At 41.4% G+C, this 22611-nt stretch overlaps 1 protein-coding gene across 1 annotated transcript in view; it reads left to right on the top strand.

The window, feature by feature from the left end:
• tpd52l1 (tpd52 like 1) overlaps window positions 1–13742 on the top strand; it is a 39082-nt gene extending 25340 nt beyond the window's left edge. Inside the window, exons 4-6 of the mRNA XM_080745133.1 lie at window positions 194–295; window positions 10073–10133; window positions 11072–13742. Coding sequence (XP_080601259.1) covers window positions 194–295; window positions 10073–10133; window positions 11072–11200 — 292 coding nt within the window. The 3' untranslated portion in view covers window positions 11201–13742. The remainder of the gene's footprint in view (window positions 1–193; window positions 296–10072; window positions 10134–11071) is intronic.
• Window positions 13743–22611: the final 8869 nt, after the last annotated feature.

Here is a 22611-nt window from a genome sequence, read left to right as displayed (position 1 = left end):
GGATAACATTGTATTAATATGGATAATTAATGTATTAATATGGATAACATTTAGAATACACCTTGTAGCCAAAAGTTGTTAAGTGACATTTTTTGTGTGCGCGCGCGTGTGCGTGCGTGCGTGCGTGCGTGCGTGCGTGCGTGCGTGCGTGCGTGCGTGTGTGTGTGTGTGCGTGTGTGTGTGTGTGAGACAGCTATAAGAAGACATCAGAGACGTTGTCCACAGCAGGACAGAAGACCACAGCGGCCTTCAGCACGCTGGGCTGTGCCATCACCAGGAAGTTTGGAGACATGAGGTAATATACACACACACACACAAGTGACATACATGCTAGACTGAGACGGGTTTTCACGTATGTCGGGGGCGAGGAACGGTTGTACGTTTTTTGCTCCTCCTTATACAGTCTGATACGTTTTCAGGACTATATACCTATTCATCCGCTCAATGGAAAGCGGGAGAGAGAGTGAGACAGAGAGGGAGGGAGACAGCCAGGGCGGCAGTGGCTCTTGGTCGGCGGTTCGAATCCCAAGCTCCTCCTGTCCACATGTGGAAGTGTCCTTGGGCAAGACACTGAACCCCACATTGCCTCCAATGAGTTGGTGGGTGCTAGCCTGTCACCATTGGTGTGTGAATGTGGGAAGTGAGGACGCTGGCATCGACTGTTCGCCGCTTCACCGCCCAATGTATGAATGAATGGACCATTGTAAAACGCTTTGAGCACTTGGAAAAAGCGCTATAAAAATGCAATCCATTATTATTACATAGAGAGAATGAGACGGATATAGTCGGTTTAGTCAACAACAATAAGGCTAAGAGCAGAATTTAAGCAGTCACTTAATTTATACATTTATATTTGTGAGGTCAGGATTTCAGCCTCGTCATAAACAGAGATGAGAGTCATTTAAAAGGACAGTCTCCAAATAGAATATAGAGTATATGTTTTGTGATATACAAAACATATACAGTTTTGTGATTTGAGTCTCTCTCCTGAAAGCAAGCCTTGAAATACTCTGTTTATACTATCAGCAAGAGAGGAACTATAGGAACGGAATGAATGCAGGACCGGCATGTTTCTTCCTCCATAGTATCTGTTAGCTCTGTTGAGAAATAAAACTGCTCTCATTACAAGCATTTCAGGAATGCGCAAAATGAAGGCGGATAGGTCTGATAATCACGTGACAGATTTTGGATGAAAAATGAGAGACACTCGTGTTACAAGTGCAGACACTCTCTTATCAACAGCAGAACGCAAAGTGCAAAGGTCATTGTGAGTGCCATGAACCCTAGTCAACCTACAACTGGCCAAAAGACTAATTTATAATTCATGCCAAAAAGAACAGATCTAGACTATAGGCTTTGTAGATCTGTTCTTTTTGGTAAATGACACCCTTGCGTATAAATTAAGCTTCAGTGGATGAGGACTTAAGACAACAAGAAGGTGCTACAAAGTATCTAGGATAGCAGGAATGAAACCTATTTTTTACTTTTCGAAACATAATTGAAAATCCAGGAAGATTTGTGACAACGTCTTTTTAGATGAGGGTCCACGTCCAAACACATATTATGGACAGGGGTTTTCAAAGTGGGTGACGGGGCACCCTGGGGTGCCGTGACGGCAGTCCAGGGGTGCTGCGAGGTAATTTGATAATTTGATAATAGCCTGGAATTTATTTGGACACTTGAAAAAAAAAATCTAGTATCGTTTTAAACTTGAAGTATAAAGTTATTTTCAGTCAGTTCTAACCAAAATGGCTATTATCTCAATGTTTTCCTCACAACATAATCACTAAAATATCGTCACTGTCGGGCAGAAACCTCGTATCTCCAAGTTTCAAATGTGTACGTCTTTTGGTAAAGCAAAGCACTGCTTCATCCTACAAGACTGTCGCACGAAACTAGTGAAAACAGCCGATCTACAAGCACACAACGCCTCGCATTGCGAGGCGTTGTGTGCTTGTAGATCTGCTGTTTTTACTAGTCTAGCACATTTTATAGATGATAAATACAAAACGAATGGTTTTGGACATACAAGGTTTCCACCCGACAACGACGATATGCTATAAATATAAGGTGCTGGGAGTGAAAATTATGATGTAGGGGTGCCTCGGGTTAAAAAATATATATTTATGGGGTGCCCTGAGACAAAAAAGTTTGGGAACCCCTGACTTAGGGGTCCTTGACATGAAAATGTTCGAGAAGCATGTGAACATGTCATGTCAACAACATACATTGTTGTTGACGACATCTGCTTCAACAGGAACTCAGCAGAAACGATGTTTCCTCTCTTCCCTATACCTCTGATAGACAATGCAAACAGGGAAATGATTTTTTTGTCCCATTTGTCATTGTGGAAGTAACATATAACGTCGTTGTCGGGTGGAAACCTTGTATGTCCTAAACCGTCTGTTTTGTATTTATCATTTTTAAAAATGATTCATACTAGTGAAAACAGCCGATCTACAAGCACACAACGCCTCGCACCGCGAGGCGTTGTGTGCTTGTAGATCTGCTGTTTTCACTACTTTCGTGCGATGGCCATATGATGAAGCAGTGCTTTACTTTGCGAGAAAAAAGAATTACAAATTTGAAACTTGGAGATACAAGGTTTCTGCCCGACAGTGACGATAAACGGATCGACCATGTTTGTGTCCAGCATTGACAGGATATTGATATTAGAAATATAAACGTATATAAGAATGTATGAGACATGGGGAAGGTTTGCAGGATCTAATGGAAGTCTGGTACTGCTGTGGTACGGCATGTTCTGGATATGGTTTGTGGTACGTTGTGGTATGGCGAAAAGAAAAGAAAGAACACATTATGTTTCATTTATTCCAGCATGGTTGGTCTAGAGTTACTGTTCCCCCGAAGGTATGGTGTGCGTGTGCGTGCGTGCTTGCGTGTGTGCTTGCGTGTGATGGTGTGTGCACCAAAGCATGTGTAGTTAAGTGTGGTTTGTTTCTTGTGCTGGAGTGTCATTTTCAATGTTTTGCATGTAATTTGAGTATTTTATGCAAAACATTTTTCAACTGTATTGAGTGCAAGCAGTTGATGTATATTGTGTTGACAAGGAGCAGCTGTTATGATCATTTTATGAAATCTAAAAAACATACTTGAGGAATGTATGGTAATTGACTGGGATACATTCATATACTGTATAATGTATAATATCAGTTTTCATGGCCATATTCTACTGTAAATATTCTGCCTTTTTGCATGTTTTTGCAGGGATATATACAATAAGGCTATGAAAATCATATCAACAGCTTATCCTGCGTGAAATCTTCATAGGTTTTCAACTTTTTGTGTGGTTTTGCTATTTTCAACATACAGTGCATTATCGTCTCAGTACGTCTCAGGAACCGAAGATTTAGATTTTTAACTCTGTCTGTGTGATCAGTCATGAACTGAAACAGTGGGTTGATGGCATCTTAGAAATGATATACGTTTAGAAGTGGTATAGTTTTAGAAGTGGTATAGGTTCAGTTAATGGATTACAGAGCCGATTTCTGTTAATTCAGACAATGAATGCGTACAATATCAGACAGTCACCAAGACAAGATTAAGACTATTTTCTTTTTGCTCTTTCTACTAACTACTAACGCATGCTGTATTTTGCCTAGTACACAGTCAAATCATCAGTGTTCATTTAAATCTGACACTGTACAAAAGGAAACAAATAGGCAGGTCCATTTGGTGAGCCACCTGAAAAAGAAAAAAGTTTTTTTTTAGTTTAGGTCTACTAAAGAACTGGAGAGATAGGGAGACCCCTGTTATTGAATAAAAACGTAATAGCAATGATACATAATTATGCTATGAGAATATAGAGCTTTTTTTAACAATAAATCTTTTATTTTAACCACAAAATATCACTTGCAGTGCATTTCAGCTCCAGTAAAGTATATATTTCATGTTTTCTATTTCTACCTTCCCTTATGCTTCCCAAGGTCCAACTCCATAGGGTAAGAAACACCTTTCACATTCCTCTTACTGTTCTCAATCAAGGACCCCTAGGGTTCCTTGACGGGGTTCTAGGGGGTCTCCCGATGAATGCTTGTTAAAAGTCACATTGTGGTGAATTGCATGTAACAACTGTTTTGAGATTGTGCACACGACACAAGACAATGCTCCGGGCACACGTGGGAATACCGGTTGCAGTCCAAAACCCAAGTAAAAGCAGTGGTGGGAAAAGTACTCAAATGTGTTACTTAAAGGTGATACACCATGAAATTTCACTTTTCCTATTTTAAAACCTTTTTATGGGGTCCCACTAGCACCTTCTATCCTCACAAAGTCCCATTTCTGACCGTTGTGTCTTTCTCTGGTTTTGAGAAGGCGAAGGTTAAAAGTATCCCACGGGTTCTCAAAACAGGCTATCCAGATTTGCTGCCGATTGTGACGTCATCTGCCGATTGTGACGTCATCATAAAAAAAAGTGGCGCAGTTCAGGCCAAAGGTGGTACTGCAGCTAAAATGCTCTGAGAGCCATTCAAAAATGAGAGAGGCTCTCTATTCAGGAGTGGTAATTTAGCCTCAAACCTTTTGAAAAACGTTTTTGGGACATAAACAATATGACATAAATACTTTTTAAATGCATGGTGTATCACCTTTAAAGGCCCGCTGACATGCCCCGAAATTATAATAGTATGATACAGTAGGTCACATGGTCTCTCTGAAAACGGTCTGAAATAGTCTGAAACTCATGTCACAGTGTAATCTGCCCCTCGCCCCCCAACAACAGCTGACCAGAACAGTAAGTAGTCTAAGTACAGTCAATTAATTTGATTGGCTTATATTTGCGCATTCCCACAATGACATCATAAAATTATTAACTCATATTTTAAGATGACTTTTTACAGTCAGTAAAAATTTACTAGAAGTAGAAAGTACTTTTTGTGCAGAATGTCCTATTTCATAAGTTGTAATATCTAAAATCTATACAACTATTTTTGTAAATAGCAGATCTACAAGCTCACAATGCGTCGCATTGCAAAACATTGTGAACTTGTAAATCTGCTTCTTTCAAAGGGCCGAAATATATGTAGGGCTGAAGCGGTTACTGTATGTTTTGTAATAATAATCAAAATCTACAAAGTAACTAGTAACTAAAGTTGTCTAATAATTGTAGTGGAGTAAATATATATATTTGCCTCTGAGATGTAGTGGAGTAGAAGTGAAAGTACAGACAATTTTGAAATAGTATTAGTACTTGCGACGTGCAGTACTTGAGTAAAGTTTACACCACTGAGTAAAAGTAGATCAGAAGTAGATCAGAAGTTACATGATGGGGGAAAAAAACATGGTTAGTTAGTTTAGTGAAGTTATTTACTTATTAGTTTAACCGTGCTTCGGAATGCCTGTGCTTTCTCTTAGTCTTTTTCCCTCCCAAAATTCTTTGAAGTCCGTCCAAATTCCTTAAAGCAGGAACGTTCGTTAGTTCAACAGAGCCCTCTCTCAGATCATGTGACTCCACTGACTGGATGGAATGGAATGGAATGCTGCAGTCAGCTGATTTGTCAATGAATAAATGCTCTGTCTACGACGGCTCAAGTATTTAACTCCACTTAAACCTTACAGTGTCGCTGTCGGGCAGAAACCTCTTATGTCCGTATTTTAATTAGTGTTATTTTTCATACATTAATGCCCTACTTCTATACAGTAGTGCACTGGTTTGGTTTCCAAACACTGGGTTGGGACCCATGCATGGGTCGCGGACAGATCTTTATGGATAAAAAAGTTTTGTTTCCTACATTTAGTTTTAAATTATTGTTTTTTCAAAAAATAAAAAGGGCAAAAGGGCCTTTCTGTGCGGAGTTTGCATGTTCTTCCCGTGTCTCCTAGGGTAGATACCCTCACAAAAACATGAAGTAATCCTGGTCTCTATAATGCCTCCCCCTGGCCAGCCGCAGGGCGCCTGATGGAGGGGAAAGGAACCGGTTGGAATAACGTGTTCCTTCCCCCCTGTCAGGTGAAAAGAAACAACTTGGACTACTCATGCATAGAAGGAAGCATGAGATCAGTCCGTTGTCTCCCCAGGCGCGGCAGAGTGAGAGCAGAGCCCAGGATTACAGCTTAGGCAATTGGCACTGGGTGAGAAAATGGGTTACAAAATCGTGGGATAAAAATTATAGAAAAATAAAAGGAATTTAATTAATATATTAAAAGAAAAATGGAAGAAATTCCATAAATCAGAAAACAAATGTTTAAGAAGTTAGTGAAATAGCTGATCTATGAGCTCACAACACGGCGTGAAGCGACATGTTGTGAGCTTGTAGATCTGCTGTTTTCCCCTGTTTGGGAATTTCTCTAATTCTCTGATTTCTCTTTTGGGTCGTGAGCTAAAAAGTTTGGGAACCACGGCCATATAGCGTCACACAAAAGCATGCAGCAGATCGACAAGCTCAAAATACGTTGCTTTGCGCAGAGTTTCAAGCTTGTAGATCTGCTACTTTTGCTACCTAGCAAAATGATGAACTTTTTTCATTCTTTTTTGCTTGAAACCTATGATCTATACCCCCACTTTTCCCACATGGATGTCTTCTTGCACCTGTGGGTGCTTCTACTGACATGCACATGGACACTTTTTTTCCCCCACCACTGGGTGCCTGGACTTGAGTGCAAATACACATCACATTATCAATCACTATACAGTATCATTTGCACATACTGTACATATGAAAGATGTAAGAACTGCAATGGAAGTGAGGGGCTGGATTTCTTGCATTTTATCTCTTTGATAATGGTGTGACAATGTATGTATACACTAAGTCAGGGGTGCCCAACCAGTCGATCGCGGTCGACCGGTAGATCGCGGGCTGGTTACCAGTGGACCGCGAGATGATTTCAAAGAAATAATTTATTAATTCGGGGGGGGAGGACATACATCGGGCGTTTCAGTGAAACGACTCCGAGCGAGTGGATGATGTTGACTGAACTCAACTCAACGTGTAGCAGAGCATGTGAGCGGAGTGGAGCGGCAACTAAAGCCGCTCCGCGCTCCAGAGGGCTCTTGTCCCGCTCGCTCATCGCTCTGGTCGGCCACCGCACCGCTCCGCTCCCCGCCGCTCCGTCGCTCACGTTGATTTTCGCATTTCTCGCTCCGCGCTCGCTCCACGCTCCGCTCAGGGTCGTCAATCAGAGTCACCAGCCAAAATAAAAAAAGGATTTTGCTACCATATGCGAAACACTTTCTCCTTTGCTTTGCACAACAAGTGTTCCCAACACAAATGCCTGCGGTAACGTTACGTGAGCCTCGGCTTGATGGAGACCTGCGTTCACTGTTACAAAAGACGCCATCTAATCTAAGGCATTGTATTTTTTAATAAGACGGGCAATATTAAATCCAGCTGGTTATTGATTAATCACCACAACCGAGAGACGGAGGCGAGTCGTGGCGTGTGTTTTTCAATCAGTCTCAGTTGAATTCGTATCCGTTGACTGGCTGGTGATATAGACCTATAACTTAACTAAACTGACACAAGGTAGGCTATGTATTATAAACATAGCCTACGTGTGTGGATGAGTGAAATCGTGATAAAGGGAATTCTCTGTCTGTTCTCCTCTCCATCTCCGCGGTGCCAACAAGGCTTCACTGCACTAGTAGGCTACTGCGCACGGCTCTGTTTTGTTGGAAACATGCGGCGCGCGGCCCCAATAGGGTCGGCTTGGAGCGGAGCGGAGCGGAGGAATGGAGCGGAGGAAATTCCTCGCTCCAAAGCCGCTCAGACCCATTTGAATTTGGATCAACCTACCTGTGTGAGTCTGCTTTTTCTCACATGAAGTTCATCAAGTCAAAGTACAGAGCCACAATGACAGATGAGCACCTTGTGGCCTGCCTAAAACTTGCAACCAGCTCATACAACCCTGACTTTGACAAGCTAGCCTCCTCTTCCCAGTGCCAGGTTTCCCACTAAGGTAGAGAGACTGACATGGAATAAAGGACAAAAAAAACTATAAAAAAACTATAAAAAAAACTATAAAAAAAGAAAAGAAAAAAAAACTAAACTGTGTTGTCAGTGCATAATATGCAGAGTGTGCAATAAATGGTCATGCTGTCTGCATGCCCAATGTGAGAAGTTGCAATCGTTTCATTCAATTACAATTCCTACTATACAGTATGATTACAGTACAGTACAGTGAGTACAATGTTATAATATCTATTAATATTTTCTGTTTTTTACATGTATATTGAATGGGTGTTACGGTACATTTTGGGCTGGTAGCCCTCAGCTAGGTGGCACATTTTCAAAGTAGACCTTGGGTCAAAAAAGGTTGGGCACCCCTGCACTAAGTCAATCCATTTAAGGTCAAGGGGACCCCAAATGAATGGCAAAACAAGACTTTAATGATAGCATAAATATGAACACAATAATAATAACAATTGTGATACCAACAAATAGGAACTTAAAAGTATGCTACGTTAGTTCCAGTGATCCAAGCCAGAAAACAATCGATTGGAGTGATCATAGAAATAAACCTGAGGCAGACATTCTACAAATGCCTTCCAAATCAAGCAGTTCTCATGCTGTCAAGAATTTTCTAAAACGTTCAAAAATATCAGATGTACAAGCTTGTACATGCATGCGGGCCCTGATCCAGAAAGGACTGTGAAACCTCTGCATCATGGCATTTGATATCAGTATATACAGTATATCATTGTAACAGATCATTAAATGGGACCGGATCATTGATTACAGATCAGTTGTCAGTGACAGTCTAACAGTACAGACATGGAAAAGAGAATTTATGAGCAGCTTAACAATGTCGGATGCAACTATAACGCAACATGTTTCCTACATAGTATAATTAATAGTATAGTATATTAACCCAAATGGATTCCCTCAGGGTTCTATGCCTGGTTCCCTCCTGTTTCCACTCTGTACCAAATCTCTTCACTGAATGTAGCCGATAGGGCTTTGAAAATTGCAGATCTTCAAGTGTTGCTGTGAGCTTGCGCTTGTTTTTGGCGAACGACGTACATCAGGCTTCAGCCATGATGCAAAGCTGCTGTTGTTTGCTATGTGGCTGTGTGTGCGCGCGCGTGTGCGTGTGTGTGTGCGTGTGTGTGTGTGTGACCTGTGCTAATCATTAACTCACTCTCTCACCACACATGCTCTCTCGCGGGAACAGATATAATATCCGACACAGCATGAGCATGCCCACCATGAGGTAATGTCTCTGTTTACTCCTCTCCCTGTGTGTGTGTGTGCGTGTGTGTGCGTGTGTGTGCGTGCGTGCGTGCGTGCGTGCGTGCAATGCATGTGTGTGTAAGAGAGTAACATGTCCAGTGATCTGTTTTTGAGCTTAATGCGCTGTGTGCTTTTTCTAACTTCCATCCCCCAAAAAGTCAAAGCATTTGTTTCATCTTTTTGTAAGTTGGTATTGCTACAACCCAACGATGTTATAGCATTTGTATTGGTGTAATAGCACAAGTGTATGACATTTATGTCAATACACCAACCAGACACACCTCCAGCCAAGCACTCGTGTGTTTGTGAGCGTGGATGTGCGCGCGTGAGCGAGTGACATTTATTTAGTCAAACGTTGTGTCATTTATTTTGTCTGTCTAGACTCAAGCTATTGATAATATCCCTATTTTGGGCATGACATAGGTGGAAAATTACAAAAATAAATGATCACAAGATAGTAGATCTACACGCTCACAACGCAACAGATCTGCTATTTTAGAAATGTTTTCGCTAAGAATAAGAAAAAGTGGACTTGAAATTGGTTAAGTGCGTGGGGTTTTATACACATTGATCAAATGTGTATAACAGTATTAACAAGTGCTTGTGATTAAATAATAACTACGTTGGTTCCATTTCCATTTCCTGAAAAGTAACAGGTTTGGACGTACAATGTTTCCACCTGATGAGCAATGATACTCTACATAATCAATGTCTTGGATGGCAATAGCAAACCGATGCCAAGTCTAATTGAACTCTTATGTCCATTATAAGATTGTTTTCATTGAATGTATCTCTTTCCTTCCCCCTTTTCATTTCCTCCATTCCCTCTTTCTCGTCTTTCTTTCTTTCTTTCTTTCTTTCTTTCTTTCTTTCTTTCTTTCCAGGAACTCTCCCAGCTTCAAGTCTTTTGAAGAGAAGGTAGAGAGCACCGTTACCAACATAAAGGTTTGGCCCGCACTTTTTCTTCTCTCTACACCAAATCTCTTTGCTGAAAATAGCTAATATGGATGCTAGGGTAAAAGAGGTGGTGCCATAGTTTTGTACTTTTTCTGTTTTGTATGTGTCTATGGAGTTAACATTACTCTAATAGACCACCAGGTGTGCTTATAATGTGCAAATTTGTCTTCCCTGTGTATTTTTGGTTACTTCCTGAAAGCTGAAAGCCTCTGAGTCAAAAGGCCTGATCGAAAAACACTGAGTTAATGACATCATAAACTCATCCCCTCCCTATTACCATTCCCCCAACACTGTGGGTGTGGCTAACTTCAGCTGGGTCACCACCCACCATGACAACCAGGCATACTTAATGAACTGGTGGGTGTGGCCACATAAAAACATAATTTTAACACTTTCTGTACCCTTTTTGGGGGGAAAAAATCTTCCTCCTAGTATAATCGTAATACCTTATCATCATGTTTTTTTTGGGGGGGGGGGGTCGTGGCATAATGGCTTTAAAGCAGGGGTGGGCAACTTTGATGATGGCGAGGGCCACTATATTTCCACCTTCATTCCAGAGAGCCACATTGCATATTGCTACGTGCTACTTTGTCTACTTTGACAAAAGAGGCAAAAATAGCCGATCTACAAGCTGGTAGATCGGCTATTTTTGCCTCTTTTGAATTGGAATCCTGAATAATTTTTTGTTATCTTTTTAAATGTAACATTTTGATTCAATTTCAACGCATTTAGTTATATACTTATGTTAACTTCAAGAACCTTTTGTGTCAACTTCATTTTCACCTTTTGTGAAAATATTTGTGTGTGTGTGTGTGTGTGTGTGTGTGTGTGTGTGTGTGTGTGTGTGTGTGTGTGTGTGTGTGTGTGTGTGTGTGTGTGTGTGTGTGTGTGTGTGTGTGTGTGTGTGTGTGTGTGGCTCCTCCCAGACCAAAGTGGGCGGGCCGGGGGCCGGAGGAGGAGGAAGTTTCGAGGAAGTCCTCTCCTCCGCGGCTCAGGCCAGCGCCCAGGACACGCCCCCCAGCACCTTGACGGACAGCTCTGACAGGCCCTGCTAGAACTCGCTGCTGCCGGAGAAGGCACCCCATTGGTCAAGTCCCCGTCCGTGGCCCCGGCCCTCTTCGCATCCATTGGTCGCTGTTGCTTGGTTGGACAAAATCGTGTCTCCATCAACTCTCTACCTTGTATTGATATTTAATGTATTCAATTCTTCTTTAATTTAAAGACATAGTATGCAACTTTGCCCTTTGTTTACCTAAAGCAATAATATATACAAATGTTTTACTCGCCAGCAGAGCGTGCAAGAACTGCGTTCGGCTGCGTATGTACAGTATGTACAGTATGTAGGTAGGTAGGTAGGTAGGTAGGTAGCTGTGTGTGTTTAAGCCTGTAGCCCAATCAGGGACCAGCATTTCTGGCAACATCATCATTGCTGGTATAGGGAAATTATGGGTAATTTTTTGTTTTGTTCTGTTTTGTAAACACAGGGCAAAGTTACATGCTACGCCTTTAAACTTGGCCTCAGTGGTCAGTGGAGTGGGACATCTGGGATGCAGACGGCTATAGTGACAGGATATCACATGTTTTGTCTTTCTTTTTTCAAAAACAGGATATTTCTCTCATGTTTAGAACACTCGTCATAATCAAGCGCTGCTATGCAGAGGGAGCATGCTGGTTTGGGGGTTAGGGACCAGTCAGAAGGCTGACAATGTTGTGAATTCATAGAAAACCTGAACTTTTATCACAGGTTGTCCCAACATCCACCCCTGGCTGTACGGGTGTATGGGGGTGAAAAAAAACAACAGCATTGTTTTGTTATCTCAAGTGATGAAGTTTCCACTTTTCCACTGATCTAGAACAATGGTTCTCACACTCTTTTCTGAGAGTGCGTAAATGGACCATTACGGCTCCATTTAGTTCTAAGTGTACACTCAAGAGTTATAGACCTGTAAGGGTCCATTTGGAACCCAGAGGGACCCTGGACCACACTTTGAGAACCACTGATCTAGAAGTTAACCTCTCATCTCGTCTCATTTATATTTAATAGCCACTAAAGCTGCCACCCTGAACTTGTTTTAATGCATTATGCATAACAGGTTAACCAATCTGTGGCATACAGTATGTTAATATGATATAACTAAGGCCTCATGTGCTGTGGTCCCTACTCTTCCATTGGGACATTTATGACACCTACTGGTAGACAAGCAGCACTGCCTCAAACTCTCAATGTATCTGACCCTGGTCAAGCAGGGATTGTGTCTCCTGGTCCAGGATGAGAGGTATGGAAATGTTGTGTCTCGTCTGTGAAAGGACATAAACATTACAGCTTTAATGACCAATAATGTGTAAATGACGGTCTAAAAACTGAGCCCTTTTCAGTGTGATAGTTTAGAGTTAATCTGAAATGCTGGTTCTCAACTCTCTTGGTGCCATGTCAACACAAGTATATTTTCCAAGACACACCAAACGAATTGTGAGAGATCGTCTGCAAGAGTAAAAAAATTATAAAACGAATACTGTGAGTGATGTGATGGAGATGGAACATTTAGCATTTGTCAATTGTCTGAACAGGAATAGTATGTACGTTGTGGGCTTGTAGATGTTCTATTTTCAGTTCGCGCCAGTTGTGGTGGGCCGGTCTATGCCGAATTTATGTCATTGGCTGCGCGCCAGATTGTTTTGCCTCCCGGACGCCGCGAGACCCCAAATACTAACCGATGAGCGGTTACTGTGATTTTGGCTGCCCAGCCCTCAAAATGGAACAAAGTCGGTTACCGCAATTACCAGCGGCTGACGTTTTTTTTAATGGCCGGCCTGGACCGGCCGGGAATGGACCGCCTTTTCCCAATGGCCAGCACGTCCCAGTCTCCACGCGTGCTCTGAAGCCTTCTGGTGCTCCTGCACAGAGCTCCTCTGAGTTTTCTAACAACAGCGACCTTGAATTTCCCAAAGACTAGTCCAGAGCGCACCCCAGGTGCGCTCCAGTGCTCTCAGAGTGTATGTCCAAACGCACCCTTAATTTGTCCGAAAAAGGCACACTGTGACTGTGATGGCAGTAGTTGACACAATGGGGCTGAATTCAATCAGGATACATACAGTACATATATTGTAATTCTATGCAACTCATTTGTAATGATTTTCTATGTCTATATATAAGATCAGGTTAATGTAGGATATAAACCTGTAATGTAATCTGCCGCATACACACACACACACACACACACACACACACACACACACACACACTGTATATACAATTACTGTATATTTAAAAAATATTCTGGATTTAACATTGAAGCATTTTCATGTTCAGTTTTTCGGTTATTTGTGTTAAAGTTTAGTTTCTTTTTATTTGCTGTGGTTTGCAAAATGCCATCAGTTATTTCCTGGTCTGTTACATCTCAACATGAATGCTTTGTATTTACATTTACTTTTTAAACTAGTGGCATCTCCCACTGTGTTTAGAAAACTGTTACTTTGAATGACCATGACAACTGAAAAAGGTTTTTCAACCAAAATGATTTCTCTAAAACTTCTTTCTTTCTTTCTTTCTTTCTTTCTTTCGTTCTTTCTTTCTTTCTCTCACTATAATATTACAATACATAGACAGTATTTATGGGTGAGGTATCGATATTAAAAACTCTTTCAAACTAAACGTTGTTGCATGAATCATTCAACAATTATTATTGACTATCCTATATTTAAGGGAGGATATTAAAGTGATACTGTATGTTAATTTATTTTGTTGCTTAGTTTTTTGTTAGTTAACCACATCCTTTCATTCAGTCACTCACACCATTGGTTCTCAACCTTTTCAGGCTGCGACCCCCAAAATAATCACATTTGAACTGGGGACCCCCATATCCTACGAGCACTAAGCAGGCTTGTCAATGCTCCTGGATTTTGACCCCATCTCCTGGGAATCTCCTGGATTGGCAAATCTCCTGGATTTCTCCTGGATTTTGTATCAAACTCCCAAAATTCAACAGAACACAGGAAATGACATCTACTATGTTAAAGTTTTTCTGGGGGAGGATCACCAGACCCCCCGCTTTAGGGGTGGGGGCAATGCATGCAAGAAAGATCATACAGATATTCACTTAAGTAATGACTTAAACATGAGAAGTCATCATTATTAAAGATATCCTTTGCTTCAGTCATCAAATCTGACCTGTACACCTACATTTGGCATTTTAAGGCTGAAATTGTACCCATGTTAGTAAAGCAAGCCTGATAAAAGTATCAAACATGCACAAAATTCACCAGAACACAAATCTACTATGTTAAAAAAATTCTGGGGGAGGACCCCCAGACCCCCGCTTTAGGGGTGGGGGCAATGCATTCATGATGATCATATAGATATTCACTTAAGTAATGACTTACAGATGAGACGTCATTATTAAAGATGTCTTACTTTGCTTCTGTCCAGATCTGTACACCTACATTTGGCATTTTAGGCTGAAATTGTACACATGCTAGTAAAGTAAGCCTGATAAATGTATCAAACATGCACAAAATTCAACAGAACACATGAAAATATATCTATTAATACGTTTTGAGGAGAGGACCCCCCAGACCCCGGTTGGGGAGTTCCGCGCACCCCCCAAAAATAAATCTCCTGGATTCTGACAGTCCAATGTTGACAACCCTGACTAAGAGTTGAGGCATAACATTTTTTTGTATAACACAGTCCTATTGTGAAAATGTTCACAATTCTGCCTCTATTTCACAATTTGGCCAATGTTTAATTTGTAATGTTATAGAGGTATTAAAAAGTCCTTAATAAATTGTCACATTAGAAATGTGCAGGTTTGTTTACTGTTGAGAGAGAAAACAACATTGCACATAAAGTTAATCATCTGGGGACCCTCCAAAATAATTCAGGGACCCCCCTGGGGGGTCCAGACCCACAGGTTGGGGGGGTTGAGAACCCCTTTGAAGCGTGGTGACGTATGCGTCTGCTGCGTCGTGCGTCATCACGTTTTAATGGCGGCGTCCTGCTACAAAGAAAAGAGATGATTCCCCCGGTCAAAGAAAACATAAAGTTATACATCTGGCCAAAGAGATTCCCGAAGATTCCATTAATGTAACCCTTCAGACAACTCAAAGTAAGTCTTTACGCTTCATCTTCAAACCATTTTGCCGAAGGATTCCTGTGTAAATAAGCCGAAAAGCTTACTAGGTCGGAATCTCCTTTTAGTTGACCTTGTATCAGTGTCAGTGAAGCCATTGTCAAAGAAAAGGGAAAAACATCGCCCTCTCTGTTTTGTTCCTTAATCTGTCCTTGAGAGTTTACTCTGTTTGATTAAAGAAGTTATCATAAGGTTGCATAGGAAAAGGCACAGTTTCATGATAGCACAAATCACTGGTAGAAGGTCAGCTAAAAGGAGATCTTTTTCGACTTATTTACACAGGAACCATAGGTAGGCCTATCTCATATAACATTGAAAGACAGACGGATAGAACATTGTAGGCCTACTTTGCATAGGATATCCATAACAAATGGGGAAAAGCATTCAAAAAGAAGTAAAAAGAAAAGGGGGATAATTACAGTGGAAAATGGGGTGTAAGTATGGGCTTCTTAGACTGGCTGATATCATTGTATGTGGGAGAATAAGTTGTGGCCTTTTCTGTCTGCACTCAGGGATTTTCAACCAAAGTCCATTATTTATTGGGCATTTGAACCACATCAATATAATACCCTACCAGGTAGGGTACCATTAGGAGAGATAACAGGCAAACAAAATAAAACTCTTCTACCTCTAAAATTGTGTAGACTTCTTGAAATTACTCTCAAGGGTTTTTAAAGATCTATAAGGGTCCATTTGGTTACAAACTCTCCATCATTTAGCTGGGGACCACCTGGAACCCATTGAAAATAACAGAGATGTACATGGCTTATTTTTATTATTTTGGCACAAGCTCACAGCCTGTGGGCTGCTAATAATGCATTGTTGTCTCGTTGAGCGTTACTTTACTGTAAATTATTAAACATTTAATCGAATTGCTACTGTATGGTCTTTTTTGCTAGAGTTATTTGCATAAAACCAATGACAGTAATAGAGAAGAAACAATATCTGAACATGGAAATGACATCTACTACATGAAAATTACACCTACTAAGTACATATTCTTAGGTACATAATATATATCAATGCATTTCTGTATTGAAATTAAACATAAATACAGCTTATGTTACATATTAATTATACTTATAGTAGTGTTATGACATATTTTTGTTTGCTTTATCTCTGGGTGTATTATATAGTAGGCTAATGGGTGGGTGATCTTGCGAAGTTTAAATAAGCTATGTAGCCTACATAATTCTACCGTAGCCTCGGGTTGTTATTTGTTATTCAACCAGTAACAGATCACATTCAGACACATAAATACAAGCTATAGGTTGCGTCATCTGGACGGTCTGTCTTCTATCATCCTGCGGGCTGCAGTATTGCATGCTTTGCACTTTTTCGTGTGACTTGGGGCGTTTATCGTGATAAAAAAAAAAAAAACACTCACAATAATCGTATCGTGGAGATTTCAATTCATCGTGAAATTATCCCCCGTCATGCACTGGGATCAATTCACCTTTTATTTGTTGAGCTGCACATGTGGTACCCTTTAAACCCTCTATAATTGGTAAAACAGACCTGGAAATAAGAATCTCTTTGCCAAAAAATAGCAGATCTACAAGCTCACAATGTGTTGCATTGCGACACGTCGTGAGCTTGTAGATGTGCTATTTATTTTTCTGCTATTAAATGTTCCGCCCCAGGATAATGGATGTTGGGGATCATTTGATTGCAGTAAGTGTTATTTCACAACATTACTGTGTACAATTACTTATTTACATACTGTAGGTGTGAGTTATAGTTGCTGCATCCCCTTTGTTGAGGCCAAGACAACACTTCTCATATTCAAAAGACAGCTTGAGGGCTGTATCAGTTTATTCTGTTACCTATAAATCTATTTTCTTCACAAGCAACCAGCAGCAGAAGGGAGCTAGTCTAGTACGCGCCCCTGGTGGCGAGAGACGCAAGGTTCCCACGGTCATGAAATTCCTGGAAATATTTTGAAATTAGAAAAATATTTTTCCAGTACTGGAAAAGTTTTGGAATTGATCAAGGGTCCTGGAAGGTCCTGGAAAAAAATAGCTATGCATTGTCTTTGGTTATTGCTTTTGTTAATACCTCTGAAATGACAAATTAAACATTGGCCAAATTGTCAAATATTAGAGGCAGAAATTGTGAAAATAGCTCCGCGTTGTGAGCATGTAGATCGGCTATTTTCACAATAGAACCGTGTTGTACAAAATTCCTCTACTCTCAGTGCTCGTCAGGGTGCCGGGGTCCCCAGTTCAAATATGATTATTTTGGGGGTCACGGCCTGAAAACGTTGAGAACCACTGGCATACACTACCTGTCTTTGGGCATTGCACATAGGAGTAAGCAACTCTTTATTGAGCTGAATTATTGTTATATATATAGTGAAGTCCTGGAAATCGGGTTAAATATTCTGGATTGCAGTAAGTGTTATTTCACAACATTACTGTGTACAATGACTTGCTATCTGAACAGTGCGTGCTCCGCCGTCACATGAACTATTTGTTGTGAGATTGATTCATGATTAACATTCAAAAATCACGATGCAATTATGAAGTTGATGAAGTTAATAGGTGGAGACAGCATTGCACAGATATTGTAGCTTGTACACAGTACAAGCTAACTTTCCTTGGATATCGTGATTGGTCCAGTAAGTTACTGTTGCCCTTCTTTTGAACCCTTTTGGGGAAATTGAAGTTGTCATCTGCCCATTTGTCAATGTGTCCGGCTGTCCGCGACCGAATACATTTGGGGTTCCTTGTAGGGGTGGGCGATATGGAAAAACACAATATCACGATATTTTCCATTGTTGTATCACAATACACAATCTTATCACGATTCTTTGTCATGTTGTTTTTTTATGTATTTTTCAAGTTAAAGTACAACCACCTACGGTTCAAGGTAACAAAAAAGATAAAGGAGTAACAGATCATTTAGACCAGTGGTCCTCAATGTGAGGTCCAGGGATTCTCTGGGTTCCTTTTGGGAGGACAGGTCTAAATTGATCCTGTATGTAACTCTGACAGTATACAAATGAAACCAAATGGATTTGGTTTCATTTGTATACTGTCAGAGTTAAGGGGAGACCTTGACATTTTAAAGTTTGAGAACTACGGATTTAGAACAAAATGCAGGTTTAAACTAATTCTCTAAATTCTGCAATGAATCTCTGTATTAACAATTCAACAGGATTTTTTATAGGGCTCCTTCATTGTATCATGATATATACGATGTCTCTGAAAAGGCATATCGTGGAGACATTGTATCGCCTCAATGATATTTATCACCATATCGCCCACCACTAGATCCTTGACACAAACATGTTTGAGTGCCACTGCATCCATGCGACATTTACACACATTCAGAATGGGGAAATTAAGATTTTGCCAAACTACTTTAGTGCACTGCAGTATCTGAGTCTACTACCTTTACTGTTGCTAATAATCTTGTTATTAAGTTTTCAATCAATTGAGTTATTCTGCTCTGTGTTTGTTAGAATCCTGCTCAACTCAGCTGATCCTCACCTGAACACCTGAGACAACCCAACACCACAGAGGTTGGTATTATTACACCATACACGCACACACACACACACACACACACACACACACACACACACACACACACACACACACACACACACACACACACACACACACACACACTTACTTTAAAATATCTTTTATTTTAACTTGCATTATAATGTATCTCTACAGCCGCATTTGTTACATTATTCATACTGAACTGTGAGCAAGACACCAAGTCTGTGTTTTGGGGGGGACGGGGGACGACAACCCTAATTTGCCTTCCATCAAAAAGCTCCAGCTATGTCCTCTCCTTTTGACAAGGATACAATGGGCTGATATTTACATACTGTAGGTGTGAGTTATAGTTGCTGCATCCCCTTTGTTGAGGCCAAGACAACACTTCTCATATTCAAAAGACAGCTTGAGGCAGGGACGTGCTGGGCCTCTGATTCAGGCCGGGAAAAAGAGTTGTAGAGGCCCTCATTGCGCACTATAGAGAGAAATCTCTCTCCATAGCGCTGCTGTTACTCAAAGATTTGCCATTTCAGATCATGACAAGTGACAAGCCAGTGGGCCAATTACATGAGTTATATTTCGTCGTTGTCGGGTGGAAACCTTGTATGTCCAAAACCGTTTGTTTTGTATTTATCATTTAAAAAAATAATTAAACTAGTGAAAACAGCCGATCTACTTTTGTGCGACGGCCTTGTATGATGAAGCAGGGCTTTGCTTTGCGAAAAAGATTTACACATTTGAAACATGGAGATATAAGGTTTCTGCCCGACAGTGACGATTTACTTTGTTGGCCGCCCAGTCCCCTAAATGGAACGAAGGCCGACATTTTATTTTAAACTTTTTCCTAATGGCCGGCCTGGACCGGCCGGGAATGAACCGGCCGTTTGGGAGTTGTCCCGCTTTTCCCAATGGCCAGCACGTCCCTGGGCCTTGAGGGTTGTATCAGTTTATTCCGTTTCCTATAAATCTATTTTCTTCACAAGCAACCAGCAGCAGAAGGGAGCTAGTCTAGTACGCGGCCCTGGTGGCGAGAGACGGGATTTACCAACTAGGCTGAGTTGAAAGGTTGCGGTTTTGTCAACAGAAATGGCCGCTCCCTGAGGAAGCATTAGCTCGGCTTGGCTAGCAAGAAAAATTTGACTTTGAGAAATAATCAGATTAGCCGTTGACTGAACGCGGTCCATTATGGAGCTGTGGTCGCGTAGGACCTACCATCAAAAACGGAATATGATCGTTCTTTGGAACAATGACGTGCTGGACCATCCTGGAAGCGTATAAAAAGATATTTACAGAGGTATGGGGGTTCATTTTACCCAGAAATTCTCCTTTAACCCATTTAGAATGGGTACACATTATTGTGTATCATTATTTTATGCTTAGTTTAACTAAGCGCTGCGAGCTTGTAGATCTGCTATTTTTGAAAAATTGTGAAAATTAGAATTTTGACCCGATTCTATAAGTGTCTTTAGAATCCCTTTAAGGTTTTTTGAAAAACCTATGTTTCTATGCCAGCAATCTGGCCAGCCATCGTCAAAGAAAAGGTCCTTTTCACTTAAATGGAGCTCAGTTACTCTGTTCTTGAGAGACTACTATGTCAGTGGTGCTCAAACGTTTTCATGTGAAGGACCCCCAAACTGATATTTATTTGGCCACGGACCCCCATCTCAAAATATTTAGTTCCAGGGACCACCCAGAAGCAAAATTTGAGTTACAAACGTTCGCTTTAAAAATGCGTATATTCAAAGATTTGCAAACATTTTCACAACTTTTTCAAAAATAGCAGATCTACAAGCTCGCAGCGTGGCACTCGGTGCCGCGCTGTGAGCTTGTATATCTGCTATTTCTCAATAGTTGAAGCATTCAATAATTCTAGGCCTAACTTAAAGATAGGCTGCCATGATTGATGGCACCCTCATGAATGATGATTAACTGCCGTTATGAATGAATTCTGTCAGAAAGCCTGCTGAAGATGTCGAGGTTAGCAGCAGTTGAACTGATTTCATATTTGATCTTTCTCAGACTGCCACTGAGGGAGAGGTCTACGGCGTATCAAGAGAGATATCCAACGATGTCGGAGGAACAGCGAGAGATGGACGAGGAACAGCGAGAGATGAACAAGGAACAGCCAGAGATGAACGAGGAACAGCCAGAGATGAACGAGGAACAGCCAGAGATGAACGAGGAACAGCCAGAGATGAACGAGGAACAGCCAGAGATGAACGAGGAACAGCCAGAGATGAACGAGGAACAGCCAGAGATGAACGAGGAACAGCCAGAGATGGACAAGGAACAGCCAGAGATGGACGAAGGACGTGGACTGCTCGATGCAGGGACGGAGCCTGAAATAAAGTTGGAGCAGATCGGTATGTACCGTTTCATGTACCGGTGCTTTAAACCTTGAAGTTGAACAGGTCAAAGTCAGTGAATGGACCTACATTATGATATGACATGATATTTGGTGGCCTGCAGCATCCTAAATGTAGCTATAGAGCAGAGGTTCTCCAACCTTTTGATCTCACGACCCCATATTATTAGCAAACGTTTTTGGCGACCCCATGAGGAGACTCATCGACTGACTCCGCCAGTCATCAAATTATTGGCTTAACTCTTATACCGCTTTGGACGTTCCTGTTCGCCCCAATTCCCAAGAGACCTCCGCGCCAATACGGCGCTCGTTCGCGTTCGTTCATTCGTTCATTTACCTTGTTGAAGCTGATGAGGGGTCGCGCCGCCGTGTACTGTAAACACATTTTCCGCTGTGATGGTGTAAAAAATCCATTATGCGTTAACATCAACGGAGACCAATTCACTTCCTTGTTGATTTCTCTGGCTGTGAGGCTCTGTGGCCAGTGACTGGTCTGAATGCACGTAACAGGCAAATCACATTCATTCTCAGCATGACGCCGCCCTCTGCTGCCTGGCAGACCAAAGTGCACTATTGCACAATCAAAAAAAAAATAATAATAAAATAAATAAATGTCTATCTATCTACTATAACGTCGCAAAGGTAAGCCGCTTTTTGATGGCACCAGACCCAATAAATAAATAAATAATCTGGCAGTAGGAGAGTTAATGTGACAAAAAATACAATATCTTTCTACCTCTCATCTATCTTCCCTTTCACTTTGTTTTCGATCTAGAGTTGCCTCTTCAGTCTGACGTCCCTGTCCTACCGGCGTTAAATAAAAAGAGAAGGATGGGTAAAACAAAGGAGGACCACTGCTGTGTCTTTTGCGGAAAACACTTCTCTAACGCGTCCAAATTTGAGTCACACCTGAGAATTCACACGGGAGAGAAACCCCACGGATGCGACCAGTGCGGGAAACACTTCAGGACCATTTCCAATCTGAACCATCACAAGCTAACTCACAGCGGAGAAAGACCGTACCACTGTGACACGTGTGGGACCAGCTTTAAACGCAAATCTCACCTCCAGGAACACGAGAGACTTCACACCGGAGAGACACCCTTTCAATGCGACCAGTGTGAGAAAAGCTACGACTCCTACGCTAAATTAAATTATCACAAGCTCACTCATTCCGGAGCGAAGCCGTTCCGTTGCGAAGAATGCGGGAGCGATTTTCCTTTTAAAAGCCAGCTCAAGATCCACGAGCGCGTCCATACCGGAGAGAGACCTTACCACTGTTTCGAGTGCGGAGACTGTTTCGCCACCATCGGTAACCTGAACGTTCACCAGAGATTGCACAGAGATAAGAGACCTTACGAATGTGATCAATGTGAGAAAAGCTTCAATACGTCGACTGGCTTAAAGAGACACCAGAGAATTCACTCGGGGGAGAAACCCTTTCAGTGTCTCCTTTGCGG

Source organism: Nannobrachium achirus, assembly GCF_963921795.1.
Source record: "Nannobrachium achirus genome assembly, chromosome: 16".
NCBI lineage: Eukaryota > Metazoa > Chordata > Actinopteri > Myctophiformes > Myctophidae > Nannobrachium > Nannobrachium achirus.
The sequence above is the reverse complement of the archived record's forward strand: the minus strand, read 5'-3'. Positions and strand labels throughout refer to the sequence as shown.